Source organism: Epargyreus clarus, unplaced genomic scaffold (genome assembly GCF_041222505.1).
Source record: "Epargyreus clarus isolate Ecla_fem2 unplaced genomic scaffold, WU_Ecla_fem_2.2 ptg000026l, whole genome shotgun sequence".
In the NCBI taxonomy this organism is placed as follows: Eukaryota; Metazoa; Arthropoda; class Insecta; order Lepidoptera; family Hesperiidae; genus Epargyreus; species Epargyreus clarus.
In genome coordinates, this window is record NW_027332233.1 from 5,870,333 (window position 1) to 5,893,352 (window position 23,020).

A 23,020-nucleotide genomic window follows, 5' to 3' on the forward strand; every position below is an offset into this window, starting at 1 on the left:
GCATATGAGAGACCCGGAGGGTATGACGTCCCACTACTGACTGTATGCTTATAATGCACATATTATTGTTATTTGTGAGAATCAATGGATACAGCATCTGTCCTCGTGTGTGGTGTTTGCATAGTCGCCTTTGTTCAGCTAGTTACTCGGCCGATTGTTCGCAAGTATCTAAATCTGGCATAACATAAAAAAAAAACTGTAATTTATGGAGACTGGTGACACTGATGACCGTTATTCGTCACTTACGTTACGCACATTACATTAATAATAAATTCTTATAATTTAACGCAAGCGCAACAATTATTATGTTGGAGATATCAGATGAAAGTATATCTGAAACGAAAAAAGTTGATTTCGGCTGTGTTCCAGTTGATACTGTAACAGAAAAATGTGTCAATATAAAAAACACATCCAACGTAAGTTTGTCTATCTTCGTCATAGATTAGTAATCTTCGTTTACGTTACTTTTCGAATTTAATTCTTTTACAATTTCCACTATAAAATTATATATTTCTATAAAATTGTATTATTTCTATAAAATAGTATAATTAAATCTATTCGACTAAATACAATCGGTACTTGCTACAATTCCGAAATGTGCGCCTTTTCTGACTCGTAAATTTTACTATGGTTATTTTTATACCGCACTAAAATAGTAGTCGTTATATCCTTTGCTAAAATATAAAAATCAGTCAAGAGCGTGTCACTACTCTTTTTAAAACTTTTATTATTCTTTCAGAACTTTCTCACGTATAGAGTCTCATTGATGTACATATTAAACAGCGTGGATCAAGTATTCAATATTTCCATAACGACTACGCCCGTCAAACCACTCGACACTGCCGAAGTGAAGATCATCTTCAAACCTAATATACCGGACCAATCTTTTACAGACTACTTCATTGTTGATGATACAGCTGGAAATACTTACAGACTGACTGTTACTGGAAAATGCTTCGGTAATTAAAATTAATTAACAACTTTAAATTAGGAGTATTTCTGTTCTTTACATCGGTTGTAGGTGGATTCAACGTTGTTGCATTAAAATACACGATCAATAAGTCCAATTTATTTGCCATATCGATACCTTAATTCCCAAATCAGTTATTTATTTTGATTTCGTTCAATGCCATTTACTATGAAAATAAATAAAAAAAAAACATTCTGACAAAAAGTGGAGTTGGCCGATTTGCGAATTAAGGTATCGATATGATGATTTATTTTACATACTGATGTATATAACTGACGCTGATTGCCTCTTTAATGATTATTCAATTACAGGGCCTAAGATATCCTTAAATAAGAAACAGCTTGTATTTAAGATTTTCAAAAACGAAAGTGAATATCGAAAAGGAACTATAAAAATGATTAATAAATCAGCTGTAGATGCTGCCTATCAGTGGCTTTTGCCGTTGTCTGGACAAGGATTTTTTCAGGTAATATTGACTTTGAGCATAATACATATATTTATTATGCTCAAAGTCGATACTCCGCGATATATATTACTGGTCGATAAATTATAATTTTATCTTTTGAATGCATCATATAAAAAGCACTACTAAATCAGTGTTACTTCAACTCACACTAGTTAATTTTACAATACAGATTAACTTACTTAACTTTAAAACTTGCAGATTTTAACAGGCAACTGTGGTGTCATTCATGCATATGAAAGTATTACTACCACCATACTTTTTTCGGGCGTTGCTCTTGGCATTTATACAGGCGAATTGGTGTGCTTAGTTCTAAATCAGGTAAATCACAATCTCCGGTAAACCACACTAAGTATACTATAACAATAATAATCATGATAATTCATGTAATAAATACTTATTTCTAGGAGCCATTATTCTTAAACATTATAGCGACGGTCGATCTAGCAGTGAATCCCATGTTTAATACTGATAATCATGTGTTTGAAAAGAGTTGGAAGCGTAAAAGTCGCTATACTCACTTGATGGAAAATAGTTTGAACCGATTTTCTTATATACCACCCGCGTCTGCGTATGAACGATATTTGGATTTTGGCACTGGAAGTGTTCGTGATGTAACTCTGAACATTTCGCAGACTCTGTGTGTCACTAATCATGAGTTAGAAGATGGTTATATAAACTGGATCTCAGGTTTCAATTATGTATATGTACTGTAATATGTACCAGTATTTTATGGTAATATCACAGCTCATATATATTTTTTATTTTAGATCCAGATAACGTTTTTCTAGTAGATCCAGTTGCAGCTGTTATTCCTCCCAATGAATCAATCTTATTCACTATCAGATTCAGGTATGAACAAAAGTTTTAACTAAATCAAAGCATTGAAATATAGCCTAATAGATCTTAGTTATAAACTGCTTAAAATGTCTAAGTCGGACAAGGTTAGATAAAAATATTAAATGAACTTCATGCGTATTTACAACTCATTTAATTTAATAATGTGCGTGTTGTAAGTAGAAGTTGTGTTGTTGATAATGAATTAAGTTATTATACTAAGTATATATTTACAGGCCTAAAGTACACAACGAGGCATACGGATACTTGATGTGCGGTGAATATCAGTACAAGAAGCGGGATGACGACAAACCGGACATAGCGAAAATTAGACACACGTGGTTCAGGATACCATGCATTGGTAACACGTGGGATCCCTGCACGGAGTGGAGTACGGATTGGGATTGTGCTACTGAGGTCAATTTAATAGGCTAATTGGCTAAAATGCTTTTCGCTGGGGTACATTTTATATAACAGCTTTATTCAGACTAATAGATGGATACGATATTCAAGCACAGGACATTATTATTTTTTTATTATCTTTAAGGTCTTCGAGTTTCATCGTGCTGGTTACAATGTTAAGACACTGTAAAGTAAACATTTTTTTAGCAAAATAAATTGACACATTCGCATGCGAAAGTTGTACATAAGGTCTTAGTACTTTGCTGTGAACTTAAATTGCTGCTTTGTAGATTGCTTTTTGCTTAATATTTATTTTTCTTCAGATTGTTCTTCCACCAACAGTTCCATCAAGAACAACGTTCACGAACTTCTTGCTGTCGAATAAATTAGAATTACCAATGCTTTTTAAATTTGAAGCTCCAAATAAAACGTATGTTGTATTTTCAATGGTTTTATTGCTTTACATGTTTGTGCTTTATAAACTCTCTGATATTTGATGTTATCAAGGAATTTCGTCGTGATGCCAATGTGCGGGATAGTGCAAGGTCGAGGCTGGCAAATCATATCTGTAGCTTTGGAGCCAAAATCTTATGGAGATTTCTATGAAACTTGGGACCTCGTTGTCAATAGGGTGCAAAAAGTAAGTGACGATACAAAAAATAGAATAATAGCTAAAATAAGATACGCTTTTAAAATTTTTACGAGTAGGTATATTTGTCAATATAGTATTTACCTACTAAGATGGAAAATATTTATTGTAGATGAATCGTATTTATAAATATAAACGGGGAACAGTAGAAAATTTCTAAGCATTTTAATCAACTACCATCAATTGCACAGTGACTTCGATAATTCAATACATAAATTTATTCAGACACGAGTCTGCTTCGCTGGTAATGCTGAGATAAGCCAAGTGGAGGTAATGTCGCATGGCTTCAACCCGGCCACACATGCGATGTTTGAATTTCAACCGACTATCACAGGGTGCACTAACTATTGTACCGCATATCTACACAACCAAACCCGGATGGAGATACAGTAACTGAAAATATTTATTTTATTGTATAATTTGGGAAAATATTTCGCATATCGATACCTTAATTCGCAAATCAGCTAACTCCACTTTTTGTCAAAATGTTTTTTTTTATTTATTTTGATAGTAAATGGCGTTGAACGAAACCAAAATAAATAAAAAAAAAAATAGCTCCAATCCTACTACCATTGTATCATCCAAAATCCATGTGAAGAACTCGTAAAATTTATATGAAGTCTACTATACATAACAATAATTGTAACACTTCTCTCCAATATATCTTACTGCGTTGGAGTGTCCTCATTGCTATCGTGGTGCACGTCTTACGTCACGAACTCACGAACTATGACGCATTAGTATTGCTTTTGTAATACACGGTTCTCGTGACGTAGGTAACTATCTTCGTCATGAACCGTGACGCAACGATGGATACTATCGATCCAGTGTGGTAATATTCAAAGATAGTACTTACTTTCTTGCTTACGAAATATAGTTTCGATCACAACTATCTACAGTTTTTTTACTTTTTCATGAAGTTTAACACTACTCATTTTCTAGTATGAGAGTTTTGAACAATGTTTCGTGGCTGGGCGCTGATAACCAAGGATCCATAGTACTGCCTCCGAGAGAAATTGTCCATTTTCACTGGTGGTTCTTCCCGAAGGTTCCCGATATGGTCTACGAGACCACAGTGACATGTTCATGTATCTGTTTGATTGATGGCAAGTGAGTGCGAAGTATTAGCAATGGAAAAGTAATTCTTGTGATTTGAGCATAATTATTTCCTATTTTCATTCAAAAAATATAGAGTAGAAGTTTTAATAAGTTTTAACTAGAGGAGTATAAGTAATAAAATGAATCTTCTTTTGCAGACCGGTCGGAGAACCAACTGAAGTTTTCATTAGCATATTAGGATTTTCTGAATTCCCCGATTTAAGGGTAATTATCCAAAACCTTTATTTTTGTTACAAAATATGAAACTTTAAAATATTTAGGGGTTTCCTGTTATAGTAATTAGTAAGCTTCACGTGCCGGCAGAATTTATAACAGTGTAACCATGCTTGAATACCTCGGTCCAATGATAAGGACATTACAGTTAAAAACGCTTAGCATAAGTCTGGAATTAATTAGATTATTTTTGATTAGAAATGAACTAAGTAGGTAACATCTAGTAATATCTAGATTAAATTAATTATTAAAGGTGTTGCCAAAAACAACGAATCTCCATGATGCAGTGGTTGGCACAAACGTACCGTGCTCACTAACGCTTTACAATTATGGCTCATGTTTCTTCACATCTAAGTTGTATCACATCACCCAAGGGATGGGGGATGATCACAGCAATGAAAAGTTTGAGATAGATTCTGACATAGTAAGTTCTTAAGATAATTGAATTAATTAATGTAGTGTATTCAATTAATTGGATTAAACGTCATGTAGCCTAACTTTTTGATATAAAGAATAAGATTATTTTCCCAATTCTGATTTAGATACATCAAAATATGATTATTTTATGTATTAAATCATTATTAAAACGCATTTAAGTTGCAAGCCACGTAGAGATGTCCGAGTATCTAATCTTATAAATTCATAGTTTTACTGTTTTATAGTCTGCGTAAAACTGCTAGTCCGCTCTGAATATAGAAATTAATCACGTCACCATAGCAAATTGTATGACTACACCTGCTCGCAACAACTTCAGAGCGTACTAGCGGTTTGGCGCGGACTATACTTTATTAAACAAATTCCTTGCACATATTTATAAAGCAAATTACCTACAAATGTATAAAATCAATTCAGAACAGCCTGAAGCCCTCAAACCACTGCGAAGTGAAGGTAACAGTGATCGCGGGTGGCGCGGGGCCGCGGCAGGTAGATATAAAGTACACGGTGTTGTTTCGCACTGAATACGATGAGATCGAAGAGATACAACCTGTTAAGAAAACTATATGTATCGTGTGGTATGATGGCATATATCCTACTATAAAGGTATGTTGACTGAATAATAATAATAATAAACGCTTTCTACACTCACAGCCCACACACATAGACGAATACAGAAACACCCAGACCCAGAAACAGAAATCTAAATTAATCATTTAGATATCTGTCTGGCCGGGGATCTAACCCGGACCCTTTGCGCGTCAGACCGGTATGGTGACCGCTCCGCCACGCGGTTCGTCACCCCAATATGAAAGTCCAATCATAAAAGGTTAATCACATTATTACGGTACTAGGCTACGCGTAGGTAATGTAAAAGTTGCTCCGGTGTGATCAAAAGTTGAATATCAAAGGTAAAGCAGACTGGTGAATCACGCTCACTCAAAAAATATTTGAAATTTCTAATGGGACGAATTGAATTTTCAAATATAATTTATCTACGAATAACATATCGTATCTCAGTATGTAATTTGTTAAATTTACTTTAAGCAGTGCCTGCAAGTGACGTCACGATACAATGCACGCTAGCCTCTATTATTTTGCAGGTAAAACGTACGATATCTGTAAAATGCCCAGTCATCCTAAGCAATCACTGTGTATGGAATATGGTCAATGTGGATGAGTGCGTATCATTTATTTACTTATTACATTCTATTGAAATATTTACTACACCATTTATTTACATTAAAATTGCCTACAAAACACCGTACAAGATAAATATTTGCGCATGTGAATTAAAATTTTATTTATGAGCTGGCAAACCAAATTTACCCATATTTATCAGACTTTAAAAAACGAAGTTCTGTATTCGACCGCTATGTATTTATGTCAGTTTGTATATTCGCAATTTTCTTAAAAACTACTGATCAATTCCAATCCAATTTGGATGGGCTTTTACCCATCTTGATTTTGATCAGTAGTTTAAAAGGTACTAATTATTAAGAATATATGAGCATCATCAAGATTGAAATCTAAGCACTAAAAAAAATAACATCCTCCTTTTCCAAGTTGGTTAAAAATGAAATTATGAAATATGCTCATGGTCCAATAATTTCTATTTTAGATTCAACAAAGCTCTTGTGGACTGCCGACCCAACAAACCTTTGAGTGTAAACTTATATGCACCAGAGTTATGCGTACGGTCAGGTCATGTCAAGTTGATATTCGTGTTCGGTTGTGTTTACGCGGTCCTCGTTCCCTGGAGTCTGCGTAGGGAGAAGATTTGCGATTGTGAGATGGTGGAGGTTCAAATTGGCATATCTACTTACGAGATGAGGCATACTTGCACGCATAGAGCCTTGGTCGAGTTGTCTCCTATGCAAGGGATAGTATCTGTAAGTATAGAGATATTTCGGATATGGAAAAGTGGTGAAAACAAATTTTGATCTTGGAAAAAATGAGCCCGTATAGATTTATGCCCTTTAATAATCAATATACCCGAGAATCGTAATTTCTGACTAAGTACCTACTAGAAATTGACAAATTATTTTTTTGTAGGCGTTAGAGATTACTAAACGCGTTTTTTCCGCCAACGAGCTCGGTTCGCATAATATTGACTTTTTTTAATAATATTGAAAAATTCACAATACATGCTATGGCGTAGCGTGTCTACAGGCGAATATCAAAAAAAAACCTGGATCAAGATTTGATCACTAACCATAAGCAACTACTAAAAATATATTTACTTTCATATATTTTGTCGTTTTTAGCCCAATACTCCAAGTATGCTCCACATGACCTTGAGCTATACGCACGAAGGCCTGAACACATTATGCTACGTCATGACTTTGCCTAACCAAAGAACTCTATATATTTATATTCACATCTATGCGAATATCATCACCAAAGGCGTTCTTTTGCCTTTACGAAGAATGGAAGAAGAAGAATATTTAGCAGTTTTAGATTGTGGAAGAGTACCAATAAATAATTTAGACCCAGTTATTCGGGTATCTACATTTTTATGTATAGTTTCTGTTTTTTAAATATAAGTAGTAAACGAACTTACAACATTAAGATTTCTTATAGCTTTATGATTAGGTATTTAATTACTAACTTATAACGTTTTGAATACGACTGTAGTTTGTCCTACGCAAGGCTTTAAATACCTACGCAATTTAAAGTAGGTAGGTACCTACAGCAAAAAAACCGGTGAAGAGTAATTCATGTCATATTTTTTTGAACCACGGAGCGTTACATTTTTTTTTTTATATAATATAGGAGTTGCAGACGAGCATGCAGTCCACCTGATGGTAAGTGGCTACTGCCGCCCATTGACATCTGTAATCAACCCCAGATAGGATTAGATATTCCTACCTGAGGTCGGCCACAGATGCGCCGCTACTCCTGAGGACTAAGCTGGAATGCCTCGGAAAAGTCTGTCTCCCATACCACACCCTTCAGACCGGAACACAGCAGCGCCTAACACTGCTGTTATTAGGTAGAAATAGGTGTGGCGGTGGTGCCGCCGGAGTCGAACCACAAAGGGTTCTACCACCTTCAAATACATGATCATACATTCGCATCATTATTAATATCTTTCACATTTTAAAGATTCTATGGTTATATAATCCAACGGATGTTTACACCACGTGGCGTCTCCTGAGAGGCAATACTATTACCCCCGATACGATTATTCGTTGCTTACAATACTTCGCCGAAGTGCCGCCCTCGGACAAACTGGCTATACCGTTTGCGTTCATGCCCACTGAAATGGTGGATTATAAGGTGAATCTTTTTATGTTTTATACCTACACGATACCCGATTGTGGAGCGTAAGTATGTATGTAATTTGTAAGTTTATCATTCTTTGCCACGTTACGAGTATACAGCCCATTTGGGCTTGATGGGTTTTTAAGTTTTCCCTAAAATTCTCATCCATTAATATTTTACGTACCTATAGTCACGAGCACAAATATAATATGACTATGGGCACAATAGCAAAAATATCTGTCCCAAGAACGAATTCAGTAATCTGCCTGCAAGAACGCAGAAAAAATATCTGATATTAACAGGCAGGATAATAAAGGGGCTTAAAAATATGTAATGAAAATGTTTATCGAATAATTGAGACTACCTCACAAAGCAAAAATATGTGACGAAATTCGTTTATTAACTTTTATTATTTCTGCTCAAAATACAACATTTCAGTTACTATTTCAGGTTGTATTCTATTGTTCGTTTGGATATGACACGGTAAAAATATTAGTAAAAGGACAGGGCGGTTTGCCGAACTGTATAGAGACGAGGCTTGATATTCCGAGCTACGTTGAAAGAGTCATAAGATCTGCCTACAAGAATGAAGTTGTAAGCTTAGTTTATTTTTTAATAAATAAAATGTTGTATTTTTAACGGTGCTTAGAAATTATGTTTGGATTGTACAAAACACCGATGTACAAAATGCCGATTCTGGCAATGCGACACACAGTAGAAATATTTATATACTTTACCTATCTAAATAGGAATCTAAGTAGTCTGAGTAGGAATCAGATTAGGAGCTACGCCGTAGAAGCCGTAGCTACGAGCTTGCGAGTTTATGCAAGGACTGATATTTCTTAATTACTTTTATTTATTATTTATACTCATTGATTTATTAAACAGTCCTCAATATTATTGATTAGTTTCACTGTATGTATGTTTGACCTGTCGGTTGGTATTTAATTTAACACAATTATATTTATATCTTAATTATAATACTTAATTAGGTACGTATTTAAACAAAATACTTTGCAGGTTTATCTATCCAGGGAACATATAACACTTCCAATAATGTCTACGCATTCTCTTTCAAGAGAGATAATAGCCGTCTGCAATGATACAGATCACGTTATTAGATTTATTTGGTTACCGTAAGTATATTCACTATTTAAACTTAGTACGCTTCTTCTCCATAACGAAACACCTTGTGAAGTGGTGGTAGATTATTTTTTTTACATTCAAAAAGTGCTCTGTAAGGAACCTATTTTGAATAAAAAAAAAATGATTTGATTTGATTTACTAATTTCAACTATGCCTATTAGGAAAAATCATTTTCGTTTTTAGAATATACAAGTAGCAGAATACAGCAATCCACCTGATGGTAAGTGGCTACTGGCGCCCAAGGACATCTGTAATCAAACCCAGATAAGATTAGATTCCTACGTGAGATCGGCCACAGATGCGCCGCTTCCCTTGAGGACTAAGCTAGAATGCTTCGGATAAGTATGTCTCACTTACCTTGAAGGGTGTCAAACCAGAACACAGAAGCGCTTAACACTTAGGCAGAAATAATAGTGGCATTGGTGCCGCGGGATTCAAAGCACACAGGGTTCTACCACCCTCATAATAACTTGTATTCGTACAGGGAGAGAATTGCCAATGTTATTAACATTGTAATGACGCCGTGGTGGGGAGTGATCGAGCCAAGGTCTTGCGAATGGATTACAATGACCGTTTATACACTGCAAGAACCTGCTACATTCACGTAAACCTCGTATTTATTAAGTTTTCTTTCGTACTAATGATCTGTGTAAACTATTAACAAAAACAGAAATAATGAGCATTTCAGCCACTGGTCCTTACTTATTTAAATAAACGATACTTACATTTTCATAATATATTTGACGCCACTCTAAAGTTACATAGTTTCGCGGCCAGTCTATAAAAAGCAATAAATCTTAAACGACTTATGATTTATAATAGAAGTTTTCTCTAGTCTCTACCAGCAAGCTTCTTGTTTAGGCGCCATATTGGTTTTATGTATAAATATGTGTATTTTTCTAAATTATTCAAAAATATACTGTGGGAATGACGTTAGTTTAATATACTGGTAACGAAATAAATAACAAATTTCACAGCACTAACATAACATGCGAGATTTTAGATCTTACTGAACGCCGACGTTATCAGAAAAATGAGATGTTGAGAAGAAATAAAACTGAAAAGTGTAACCAAGAATTCATTATCACTGAAGAGGGAACATATCATCCGGTTAGTCCATGTATCACGTCGTAGTCCTACAAAACTAAATAACTTTTTGGTGAATCAGTTATGGTTACTTAATAAGAGATGGCGCCACATGGTGTGTATTCTGTAACACGGTATCAAAGTTTTCTAGAGGTATGCATATTTATATATTTGTAATCCCAACTTTTCGATGTATCTTATGTAACATTTTTCTGTTGCGTATATCTATACTAATATTATAAAGAGGAAAGGTTTGATTTTTTGTTTGTTTGAAATGAATAGGCTCCGAAACTACTGGACCGATTTTAAAAATTCTTTCACCATTCGAAAGCTACATTATCCACGAGTAACATAGGCTATATTTTATTTTGAAAAAAACATACACTAATTAAAGTTTTAGTGTATGTTTCTGAAGAAAGCTTGACCAATTGAGATACACAGTGACGAAAAAATTATGAAATAAAGCTTTTATAAATGAAATATTAAAGCTACTTTATCGTTAAAATGTTTAGAGGTACAAATTTGCAATTACAGTTATTTGTATGTCATATTCTATTTTTGTACGCGGGCGAAGCCGCGGGTTCTGCTAGTGTGTTAATATATTAATTGATTTTATTATTAACATAACATGGTATTATGTGTGACTTACTTATTATGTGTTACTTACCTTATTTTGATAAACTTTAGGGTATAAACGACGAGCCACCTTACGTCCTGGATTTGAAGAAACCCCAGCCATTTTATTTGGTCACGTCGGTATCCATATCTTCAAAGGGACAACGGGATGGTTGTACCAGAATGCTGCTAAGACAATTGTGGGATAGGGTTTGTTACTACCAATAGTACAGAACTATATTTTTGAACTAAACTTATTCATAAGAATATGGTGTAAAAGTATATAAGTGATTTAATACTTTTACAGATTTTAACGCCTTTTTCTTGTCACACGGGGCTATGCACATTGCACATGTACGTATCACACTAGCATGCGTGAACTCACTTGCTGCGATTTCGCAGTCCCGCGGCGCCTATATACGCACGCAGGACATGAAAGCAAAAGCATACATGACGCCAGTGTCAAGTGGACCAGAACCGCTTGCGTGCACAAACCCCCGTGTCAGGAAATAGGCTCTTTAGTATAAAAATTTAGTCCAGGCTACATTAACTAATAGAAGAATACCAACTACACATTTTAAAAAATGCCTATCTCTTTGCATGCCAATGGGTTATGAAATGTTCTTATTTAAATCTTATATATAAATTTCTCTTGTCACAATGTTAGTTACCGTACTCCTCCGAAACGGCTTTACCGATATTTACCAAATTTTATATGCATATTCAGTAGGTCTGAGAATCGGCTACTATCTATTTTTCACACCCCTAAGTGATAAGGGTTGTTAACATTTTTTTATTTATTTCTCAACACAACGTTTGCCGAGTCAGCTAATATAAAATATATTTTTTGTAGCCCCCGCCATATGATTTATTGTCTTCGGATATGAATGACACTGCGAGTGGCAAAGGTACGGGTAATAATATGCCGCTAACTGATATCATCAGACTCATAGATGGAATACTATGGTAAGTCAAGTATTTTTTTATTTGATAGCAAATCAGCATGCAGACCACCTGGTGGTAACTATTTAATCATAGATGACGAGGTGGGAGAACCCTTCGTGGTTTAATTCCAAAGGCACCATCGCCACACCAATTTCTGTTTTATAACAATATAGCGCTGCTGTTTTGATTTGGAGACACATTCAGTGACCTCAAGAAAGACTCAACTATACCGATGTTCGTGACTAACAGATGCCACTTAACATCAGGTGGGCTGTATGTAAATTTGCTACTTCTTTATGTAATGACACTCATAACTGAATACGAATTATTAGAGAGAAAATATGTTATTTTTTTATTAAAGGGATGCTCTACACAGTAAGATGTTTAAACAGCAAATCGAATACTATTCGAAAGAAGAGATACCTACCTATGGCCAGTTAGTTAAAGCAACCGAAAAGGATACGAGGCCAAAACTTAGTAGAAGGTATCCAAAAATATTGAATTATACCTAAATATTTAGTTACAATTTCAATACTGTATTTTATATAAATAGTCGTGGGTAGGTGAGTATTTTTTATTTTTTTAATTAACCTTACTAGTGTGACCAACCTCGACTTTGTTATCTAAAAATCCACTAAATTGTAGGCAATATTAAGACATCAAAATATATAAGGGCCACACCGCACACGTAATGGCATTATCATATAATTTTGTGCACAAAATTATAAAATGTATATCTAAATATTAATATCTATAAAACGAAATGGAACAATTCACTTACCGTTTGATTATTTTAGGGTGACATCAGGCATTTGCGACGCTATCGTGAACAAGGCAATATTTCACGTCTACAATCTGAAATCGAAACATGAGGTTTCGATTTTAGAAGCAGAATGATCTACAATCGTTTATTCGTTTGCGTGATTATGTTGTGTTATTAAAATGTTACTGACAGAAAACTGTTTTATTTCAAGATATATTATAAATATAAACAACTTCTTAATATAAAGCAATACATTCAAAATAATAACTAAGTGTTTTTATTCAGTCAAATAATTCTAGAAATAACAAACAACAATATTTTATTGATACATTAATGTATTCGGCCCCAAAAAAAACATAGGTAAATTAACACAGATTCGCAGTTTTACTTTAAAACTAGAGAAATAAGTCTTAATAAAACCCTAATTGAATGTTTCAAGTCTTATATGCATAACTCATATTTAATATTCGAAAACACTTATAATAACAATTAAGATACGCTTGGCACATAGAATAATACACAACAATTATCACACTTATAACAACATACAGTAAGGTTTACGTTTAATAAAGTCACAATCAGAAGTGTCAGAATGGGCATGATAGCAGTATTGAAAAATCGAAGAATAAATGATTTACTTAAAAACAATATGTTGAAAGCATTCTGAAAAATAGCCCAGTTTTAATAAAAACTTTAGGATTCATTAAACAAAATAAAAGTAAATACTGCAGTCGGCCATCTTGTCTAAAACGCTAATCGGGGCGAAATTACGTCAGTTTTTTGGCGTGTCACCGTATTGCTTGAACTTTTCTATGGGATATCGTGACGTTACGCGCAGACGCAATTCAAAATTTGTTTTAATAATGCTATTTCCGTGAATACTGAATTTATTGCCGAAATAATACGATATTTGAAATCAGTAGACATATACCTACATTGTATAAGGGGAGTTCAAAATTTTTCTTCATGCCCATTATATGGGTCAATATAACGTGCTACTCGAAATTATTGAGCTTAATGTAGATCTACAAGTAGTGTGCGTTCAAAAATAATAAGAAGTCGATTTATAATTTTCACAAATTACTACTTTCGAATTGGTTCATAATCAACTTTAGTTAATTAAAATGTTTTATTACTTATATCTTATTAAGATTTCTAACAATATGTTATTAGACCTAATGTATAATGTGCACATATTATGTGATTGTCAAGGTTGCAATGTTTCAAAGGTTTGTAGTTATTACGCTGTCAATCAATCATATTTTATCAGTGTAATATTAGAACAAAGATTATTATTTAATACTATTGAACAAGTTAAACCTACCTTAAATAAATTTGGTGACAGAATTTGGTGTGAAGAGAAATTTGTTTTTCAAGGCTTAATCTTACAATTTATTGAAACTATTGACTATGTTTACTTAATTATCAGACTAATTGCCTACATTTCACCTTGAAACTAATAGTAAATAACGAGTTATTATTTCGTAACTATCTACGAAAATTGTAAGGAAATTTACTCTATATGTAGCATACATTATCTATACATATAAATAAAATTGGAGTGTCTGTTTTTAATATTGAAATAACCGGTTTTTCCTACATGCATATGAATATACATACGGTACATACACCAAGATTTTTCTTTTCAAATTTTTGTCTGTCTGTTTGTTCTGGCTAATCACTGAAATGGCTGAACCGATTTTGACTTAAGCTACTTATATTTTAGAACTAGCTGCGCCGCTGTTTCAACAGCGTTATTTCTTTTCAACGCGGGCGAAACCGGGACACAGCTAGTGTGTAATAAAAAATCACAGTATGAGATCAGTCAAGAATCCTGTCCAACTGTAGTTGAAGTTTCTTAGGTTTGGGTGTAGCGATCACCGTGACGGCAACGCGGTCGCCCAGCTTCGGCGTGTGGTGACCACCTAACTTGCTGCGGTGTATGAGGCCGTTGTCCCCCACGCCGCAGTCCACGAAGCAACCGAAGGGAACCACGTTGCGGACTACGCCTGGAAGTTTGGAGAATATATTAGTTATTGAACAAGATGGTAGAGCTAAAATAAGTTTGATTTTCTTGCTATTTTTTTTGGTAGTAATAGCTCTAGTAATAGTTTATGGTAGTAATAGCGCTAGTAGTCGCTCTTTTATATAAAACGCAACTACCGCCTCAAAGTAGCCCTCCCCTACAAAGAGGGTTTTTGCCATACTTTCTAAGCATTAGTGACTACAAGTTGGATAACTCAATAAGACTGCTGTCAGTATTCCGGACTTAATCTCTTGGACAATGTTACCGTCTAGGACATCCAGAGACAGAGTGGTGTCATTCAACGCCAACACGATGAAATAAGTGGATTTGATAGATGGATAAAGTAGATAGATTTTGTATCTATTTAGTTACTTTATTTAAGCAAAAACCTGACGAACGACATGAATATATTCCAACGAATTTCCTCAAGGAACTTACCAGTTAAAGTAGTTCCTATCGCAATTTGGTCGCTCGCTTGCACTGCCATAGAGTAAACTGGCCGACAGAAAGTTATTACGTTATCTTCATACGGCTTCTGTTTGAAGGCACTAATGATGAGGTCTAATGTACAAACGTCAGTAATGAGGTCTTTGGCCATAGCAACAGTGTCAATACCGAGAGTTTTCCTCTCCACCTGTTCAGGGAAATGGGGTTTCGTGAGGTCCTTTATGTTCACTCCTATTTTCTTGGCGAATCTGAAATGTACAAAATAAATTTACTGCTCACTTAGTTGCATCTTCTTCGCAATTTAAAATAGACCAAAATTTAGTATTCAGTTACATCCTGTATATAAGTTTACTATTGGTTCACAATCGTGTTTCTATAGCTGTTTTATTAAGCGGGAAATGTAAGTAAATATATAATTTTAGGCTAATATTCGCGGAATTCAAACATTTTAATATGTAATGGGTAATAACGATACGCTGTTTTAATCTCTTTATTGCCCATATATCGACCCAGTTGCATGGATTCATCCGTCTATATATCATGAATCCCGTTACAGTAGTAGTAAAATGTTTAAAAATTATAAAGTGACAAATTACTTACAATTTCGCAATGTTATAACTCTCCGGATGTATAATAGTGGTGTCTAAGGGCTCTGGACCTCCCAACACTTTCAAAAAGCCCGCACACTGTTGGTAAGTGACTTTCCCGATTCCTGGCACTTTTAGTATTTCCGCTCTACTCGTGAATCTGTCATGCGTTTGACGGTATGCGATCATTTTCTTAGCACGACCATCGTTTAATCCAGAAATTCGCCTGAAATCAAATAAAGATGATTTTTTTTTTATAATATACATAGGAGTAGTAGACGAGCATGCAGTCCACCTGATGGTAAGTGGCTACTGCCGCCCATGAACATCTGTAATCAACCCCAGATAGGATTAAATATTCCTGCCTAAGGTCGGCCACAGATGCTCCGTTACCCCTGAGGAATAAGCTGGAACGCCTCGGAAAAGTCTGTCTCCCTTACCACACCCTTCAAACCGGAACACAGCAGCGCCTAACACTGCTGTTATTAAGTAGAAATAACGAGAAAATAATAAATTAGGTAGAAATAGATTATAACGTCCATTGAAATTGAAAAAGGAACTGTTTTTTTTTAAGTAAACACAAATTGCGCTCAAGGAATCACGCGTCATATAAATCGCGAATCACATACATACGAATTAATTTCTAAAACAATCGCATAAATTTTGTATATAAACAAAGACCTATAAAAAGTGGATAGTTACCTCAACATAGCTTGTGACGCAGTATTAATGTCAACTCCCACAAGACTCACAACCTTCTCCACAGCACTGTCTAATGCAGTTTCCAACATTTTAGGAGGAATATCGTGTTGATACAATCCCACTCCTAAATTCTTCGGATCCACCTATAAACACATTTTAATTATTTTAAGATTTATTTTGAGGACGCTTTTGTAAAAAATGCTTATGAAAAAATATTGACCTTTATTAGTTCTCCCAAAGGATCTAAAACCCTTCTTGCAATAGATAGCGCCGATATTAAATTCGGATCCATATTAGGATGTTCCTGTAAGAACAAAAGATCAAAATTGTAAAATGTAAAGTTGGTGTGTTATTAAGGATTTCACTATTTGTTTTGTAAAATTACACCAATATTAAAGACACAGACATATATAAGGACATCGAAACAAAAAAGAAACACTGAAACTACATTAGAGCTAGACATATTTTGACTATACATAGATTCGCCATCTCAGACACGAAATAATACTCTATGCATAATATAAAATCCCTCAAGTTTATAGAATACCTTTTGCGCCTCCTTGCTGATGGAATAAATAGAAGCGCCCTGTTCGGGTACAATGATCACTGGAATGTGTTCAGATATGTTTAGTCGTTTCAACCACTGTTCTGTTTCTCGGCAAGCCGTGCCATTCCCCAAACCAATTAATTCCACGCTGGAAAACATAATTTCTTTGAAGCAACATGTATTTAACTATCTATACAAAATTTATACACTACTAGCAACCCGACCGCGCTTCGCACGGGCAGAATTGAATAAGTGTCTATCTTTTTCGTAGATCGTTCGTAGTTCGTAGTTTCGTAGATCTTTTTCGTCTGATCTATCAGCTTTTTGAAAGTGGTAGAAGCCTTTGTGGTTAGACTCCGTCGGAACCACCGCCACATCTATTTCTGCCTAATAACAGCAGCAGCGGTAGCGCATCAGTGGCTGACCTCAGGTAGAAATATTTTATCCTATCTAGGGTTGATTACAGATGTCCATGGGCGGGAGTTACCATCAGGTGGACTGCATGCTCGTCTGTTACTTCTATATTATAAAAAGCTATATATAATTATCATCACACTTAATTTTAATTACTCATTTAAACATTTCCCATGAAGAATAAGAGAAAGACAACAATTTGTTTGCAACTTTTTAAACATTCTAAATAAATACCATTAATATAATAAAATACATATATGAATTAACATTGGAAATAATGTCAAAAATGTACCACACAAAAGTGTAAATGTGTGTTACATTTTTGTGTTGTACACATTTCAATAATAATTTGGTAAAATTTGTTATTGTTACCTATGTTTATCTAAATATGATTTCAGCCGGCTAGCTGCCATTTCACTTTGGTTCTGCCGATGCAAATCTGGGTATATAGTGAAAGCATCCAGTTTTTCTCCATTACAATCAATGATTCCCACCTACAACAATAATTATATATTACAATAGTATTCAAAAGGTCTATGTGAATGATTTCATCTATTCTAAATTTATGGAGAATAAGTTTAGAAAAAAATATATTTCATACAAGCAGAGCATCGAAAATGCATTTCAAAATCTTGAATATATTGAATAAATTAATACTTGGAATGCTAGTTACGATATTTGGCCTTAAATTCTCGTACATAAAAATATTATATGCAGTTATCCTTTCCCACCTTACAGCCGGCTTTAAACCCAGGATCTAATCCGGCAATTCTCCTATTTTTAACCGGTTCAGTCAGCAGATACTTTTCCAAATTAGTTGTAAAGGTTTTAATGGCCTCTTTTTGCGCAGCGACAGTTAATTCGGATCGTACTTGCCGAGAGACCCACGGCTTGATCAGTCGATTGTATGCATCGGTTAATCCCTTGCGCACCCAAACGCCACTCTTCCACAGAGTTAGGCAAAACCTGAAACATGAAAAGAAGAAAAAAATTACTATGTATTTTTTTTCTTTTTTTCATTTATGTAAATATGTTGTTTATGTTGAACTAAGCAAAAGACCCCTCTTTGTTATTTATAAAAAATTTATGATCCTAGTAGACATTAGAATCATAAATTTTTTGCATGCTACTCATGCTACTAAAATTTATATCATGTGTTAAAATCCATTAAGCTATTTAGGGTGTAGCATGAGCCAAAATATACACATATGTATAGTCCGTATAAAACTGCTAGTTTGCTCCGAATATAGAAATGAATCGCTTTGCCAAACCAAATTTTATGACTACACCTGCTTGCAGTTTCCACGGACTATACATACATAATCCTCCTTATGTGGCCAATAGTATTGTAAAACCTTTTTTATGTCCAAGTACTGAACACTACTCCGTCCTGACAACTGAGATATGGAAACTAGCAAACACTAGCAAAGTGCCCCAGTGCATATCGTGCACCCCTACATGTTGGAACTGATTATACTCACAGTACAATTACCTTTCTAGCCTATTATAAAACCAGTCAGGTACAATCACTTTGACAGAAAGGATTTTTTCATCTTCCCCTCTGTTCACGGCTAATGTTTGATGACACTTCACAAAGTGGACAGGACACTTCCAGTCAAAATATATCTTGTATGTCTCAGGATCTGATCGGGTGTCGAGTTTTTTTTTGTCATCGTCTTTCTTTGTTTTTGTAGAACTCTTTGTCTGGCTACTTTGTAAAGTAAACCTTGTTTCTGTTTTCCTGCAAAATTTTAAAGTAGTTTATGAAACTAAAAACAAAGGGTATGGTATATATCATGGTAATATATTATACTTCTTTGGGATATTTGTTCAAAGGACACAAGTAAGGTAAATAAATAATCTTTCTATGTGAAATGACATTAGAATTAGGTTAATTAAGCTTAAAGCTCAAAGTTTGGTCAGTAAGTGACAAACCCCATTTGATTAAAAATATCCATGAAGTTTTAATTTGAATGATTTTGCTAATACTACATGTATTAAAATCACTTGATAAAAACTTAGAAAATATTTTACATACACTTCTCTCATATGTTGAAGAACTCTAGTATCTTTGTATATAATATCAGCCACTATATGGGTTATATGACTTTCTACTTTTTCAAGTGTTGCAAGCTCCTCATTGGCAGGGTTGCAGAGTGTCCTTAAATCAACATAATCACCATTCAGTGCCTTAATTGCATAAGCTTCAATGCCCAAGCTGCGAGCTCGCTCAGCTAGTGATAATGTATGGGACTTCAATGGTGCATACTGCAAATAAATATAAGTGAATTCTTGTGAATATAATATTGATTTAGTACATTTAAATTAATATATGAGATTTGAATGTAGGCATAGTATAATTATTATAACTTTCTTTAAACGTGAAGGCAAACATAAACCTAAGAAATCTTAAAAAAAATGTTTACAAAGGTATGTGAAGTCTACCAATTCGCACTTGGCCAGCGTGGTGGATTATGACATAATCCTTCTCATTCTGAGAGGAGACCCATGCCCAGCAATGGGACAGTAATGGGACGAAGATGAAAATGATAATATAATGGAGGACTAAAGAAAATTGAACCAAATAATTCAAAAGAACTACTCTCAAATATGGATCCCGCCAGTGCAAATAGTAAGATCAGTCAATACATAATATTAAAACAATAATAATTAAAATCCTTACTTACAATTAAATCAAGTTCGGACAGAGATTTAGCATTCAAAATACTTTTCTCAACCTCCGGTGTCAACTTTTTTGATTTTTTCAAAGCTTGCAGTACAGATTGTACCTTCTTCTTGAACAGGATTACATTTTGGTAACTTTCATACATCTCCTGGAGTCTAGAAGGTCAAGTAATAGTACATTACAATACGAGGACGAAAAGTTTTTTTCTGACAAGTGTGAGTTTGCAGGCCGAGCCGCAGGCGAGGACTGCAATCACACGAGTCAGAAAAACATTTTTCGTCCGCGTGTTGTATAAAATTTTATATTACGGGGTCGGAAATGGGGGTTTTGCGCACGCGAAGCGTGCGTAAAACGTCCATTTACGCACGCCGTGATATAAACATTGTTATGGTTTATTATATCAACAAACATTATATGTGTCACGAACATTATGTGATATATCATATAGATTGATACAAATAGTGCGAATGTATATTTCTGTAGACATGCATCTTTACGGTTGAAATATTGTACAGAAAAATAGGATTATGTGTAGATATTAGCGGGACCTGATGGAGTGCCAAATGCTGGAGATACATAGACAAGAAAATAGTCTACATATAATAAAAACATACTGTAATACTACATAACACACAAACAGTGGCAGTGATAGCCTAGTGGTTAAGAGACTTGGCCTCTCGATCGAGGGGTCCGAGTTTCAAATCCTAGGCACGCACCTCTGATTTTTCAAAGATAGGGGGGATTACGGTTCTTACGGCGCCAAGATTTGAATGCGGATCCGTATAGATTTCGATGAGACAAGACGAAAAGTAAGAATAAATTTTTTGATATCTCGCTTAGTTTTCGAGATATCGATACTCAAAAATTATTCGAAAATTTCGATTTTTTGCGTTTTAAAAGTGAAATTGCCGAGGAACGGCGCGGCGGAAACGGGTGCGACTGGTATCTCCGGATAGGGGAGGACGTGCAGAATACGGTAGAAGAAAAATGAAGAGAATTCGTTAAGAAACGGCGGAGGAAAATGAGAAAAACCAAAAATTGATTTTTGAAAAACGGAGAAAATTATATTTAAAAATTTAGAAAACGGAGAGAAACGGAAGTAGTATGTGCGAAAAGGTATCGTTGAGACGAGTACGATGGTATAAAATAATTAGAAATCGGGCAAGGGACAACGAAGTTAGAGGTGATTGAAATTTGAGTTGGTATTGGTTAGGTTAGGTTAGGTTAGGTTAGGTTTAGGTTAGGTTAGGTTAGGTTAGGTTAGGTTAGCTTAGGTTAGGTTTAGGTTAGGTTAGGTTAGGTTAGGTTTTTTTATTATTATTATTATCATAATAATAGTGATAATCATAATAAAGGATGAAATATATCTTCAAAAAATTTTTTCAATAAAATTCCAATATTTTTAATAATGTATTTATTAATATCTTGAAAACTAAGCAAGATATTGAAAAAAATTATTCTTTGTTTTCGTTTTCTTTTCCGAAAATCTATCGAAATACATCATTAAAAGAATATTTTTTTTTTATTTTTCGATTTTTAAATATCGATATCTCGAAAACTAAGCGAGATATCAAAAAATTTTATTCTTACTTTTCGTCTTGTCTCGTCGAGATCTATAAGGATCCGCATTCAAATTTTGGCGCCGTAAGAATCGTAATCGTGCCCAAAGATATGTGCGTATTAGAAATTAATGATCACTTGCTAAATTGTGAAGGAATATATTGTGAGGAAACCTGCATTCCTGAGAGATTTAAAAAAAAATCTCAAAGGTATGTGAAGTCTACCCATACGCACTTGGCTAGCGCAGTGGACTATGGCCTAATCCTTCTCATTATGAGAGGAGACCCGTGCCATGGGACATTAATGCGTTGATGATGAACATAAACATTATGTATGTAGGGATTTTAAAGAGCCCAATCATCATAAAAATTGCTTTAAATATCATGTTATTAACAAGTAAACTATTGTAAAGCTTTGATTTAGTTTAAAGATGCTCTTGCTAATCAATGAAGATAATCACAAAATTTAATATAATTACCGATCTGGTGGCAAATGGTCCACAGCCTCCTTTCGGTATCTGGCGATAAAGGGCAAAGTGCACCCTTCAGTCAGCAGCGTGACAAACTTACGAGCAAGGCTCTGTGATATCCCCTCAAAATGTGAGAGCATATCAACATCGTCCCAGCCACTAAATACCTCATCTGATACATCTTCCAATTCATCAATATCATCAGTTTCAATTATTTCTTTTTTAGATCTTGTTTTTGTGTTTTTATCACTTTCTTTGGCTTTAACTTGTACGTTGCCGTCAACTAAGTCGCTAAAAAGCTTGTCATTAGAGTCCGCTGCGTCTTTCTTCACCCTTTTTCTAGGTATTTTCTTTTCTACTAATTTATTAGGTTCACCGGTTTCTGTTTTCTTTGTCTGTCTTTTTTTAGGTACAATCTTCTCAGCATCTTCATTTGATTCTTGTATTTTCCTCTTTCTTGTCGGTGCTTTAACTTTTTCCATTTTGAATCAAACAATTTAAATATATCAATAACACCGAATTATTCTATTCAATGTTTTACTTTAACTTTGAAGATAAAACGGTCCATACGAATATCAACATTCAACAGTTGACAGTGACACTGACTTGCCAAAAGTACAAAACACAGACTATACCATTTAACTAGGATTGCAAGATTTTATTCTGCCTGTA

At 34.5% G+C, this 23,020-nt stretch overlaps 2 protein-coding genes across 2 annotated transcripts; one reads left to right on the forward strand and one right to left on the reverse strand.

Annotated features, from left to right (window-relative positions):
• Positions 1–97: 97 nt before the first annotated feature.
• LOC140753485 (cilia- and flagella-associated protein 65) lies at positions 98–13,090 on the forward strand. The gene is made up of 26 exons (XM_073088116.1): positions 98–416; positions 740–959; positions 1,282–1,436; positions 1,635–1,754; positions 1,841–2,123; positions 2,204–2,285; positions 2,507–2,687; positions 2,996–3,102; positions 3,180–3,312; positions 3,547–3,710; positions 4,264–4,431; positions 4,578–4,644; positions 4,907–5,077; positions 5,506–5,694; positions 6,192–6,268; positions 6,710–6,980; positions 7,356–7,592; positions 8,197–8,370; positions 8,806–8,949; positions 9,376–9,491; positions 9,986–10,105; positions 10,479–10,611; positions 11,275–11,412; positions 12,056–12,168; positions 12,509–12,631; positions 12,945–13,090. Exons 1-26 carry the CDS (start codon positions 306–308, stop codon positions 13,042–13,044), a joined length of 3,897 nt encoding a protein of 1,298 aa, XP_072944217.1. The 5' UTR covers positions 98–305; the 3' UTR covers positions 13,045–13,090.
• Positions 13,091–14,564: 1,474 nt separating this feature from the next.
• On the reverse strand, positions 14,565–22,958 carry LOC140753163 (uncharacterized protein YdcI). The gene is made up of 12 exons (XM_073087585.1): positions 22,358–22,958; positions 20,321–20,474; positions 19,672–19,901; positions 19,126–19,374; positions 18,365–18,599; positions 18,006–18,127; positions 17,220–17,367; positions 16,893–16,976; positions 16,673–16,815; positions 15,984–16,196; positions 15,375–15,631; positions 14,565–14,919 (listed from the first exon to the last, which is right to left on the reverse strand). Exons 1-12 carry the CDS (start codon positions 22,828–22,830, stop codon positions 14,732–14,734), a joined length of 2,496 nt encoding a protein of 831 aa, XP_072943686.1. The 5' UTR covers positions 22,831–22,958; the 3' UTR covers positions 14,565–14,731.
• Positions 22,959–23,020: the final 62 nt, after the last annotated feature.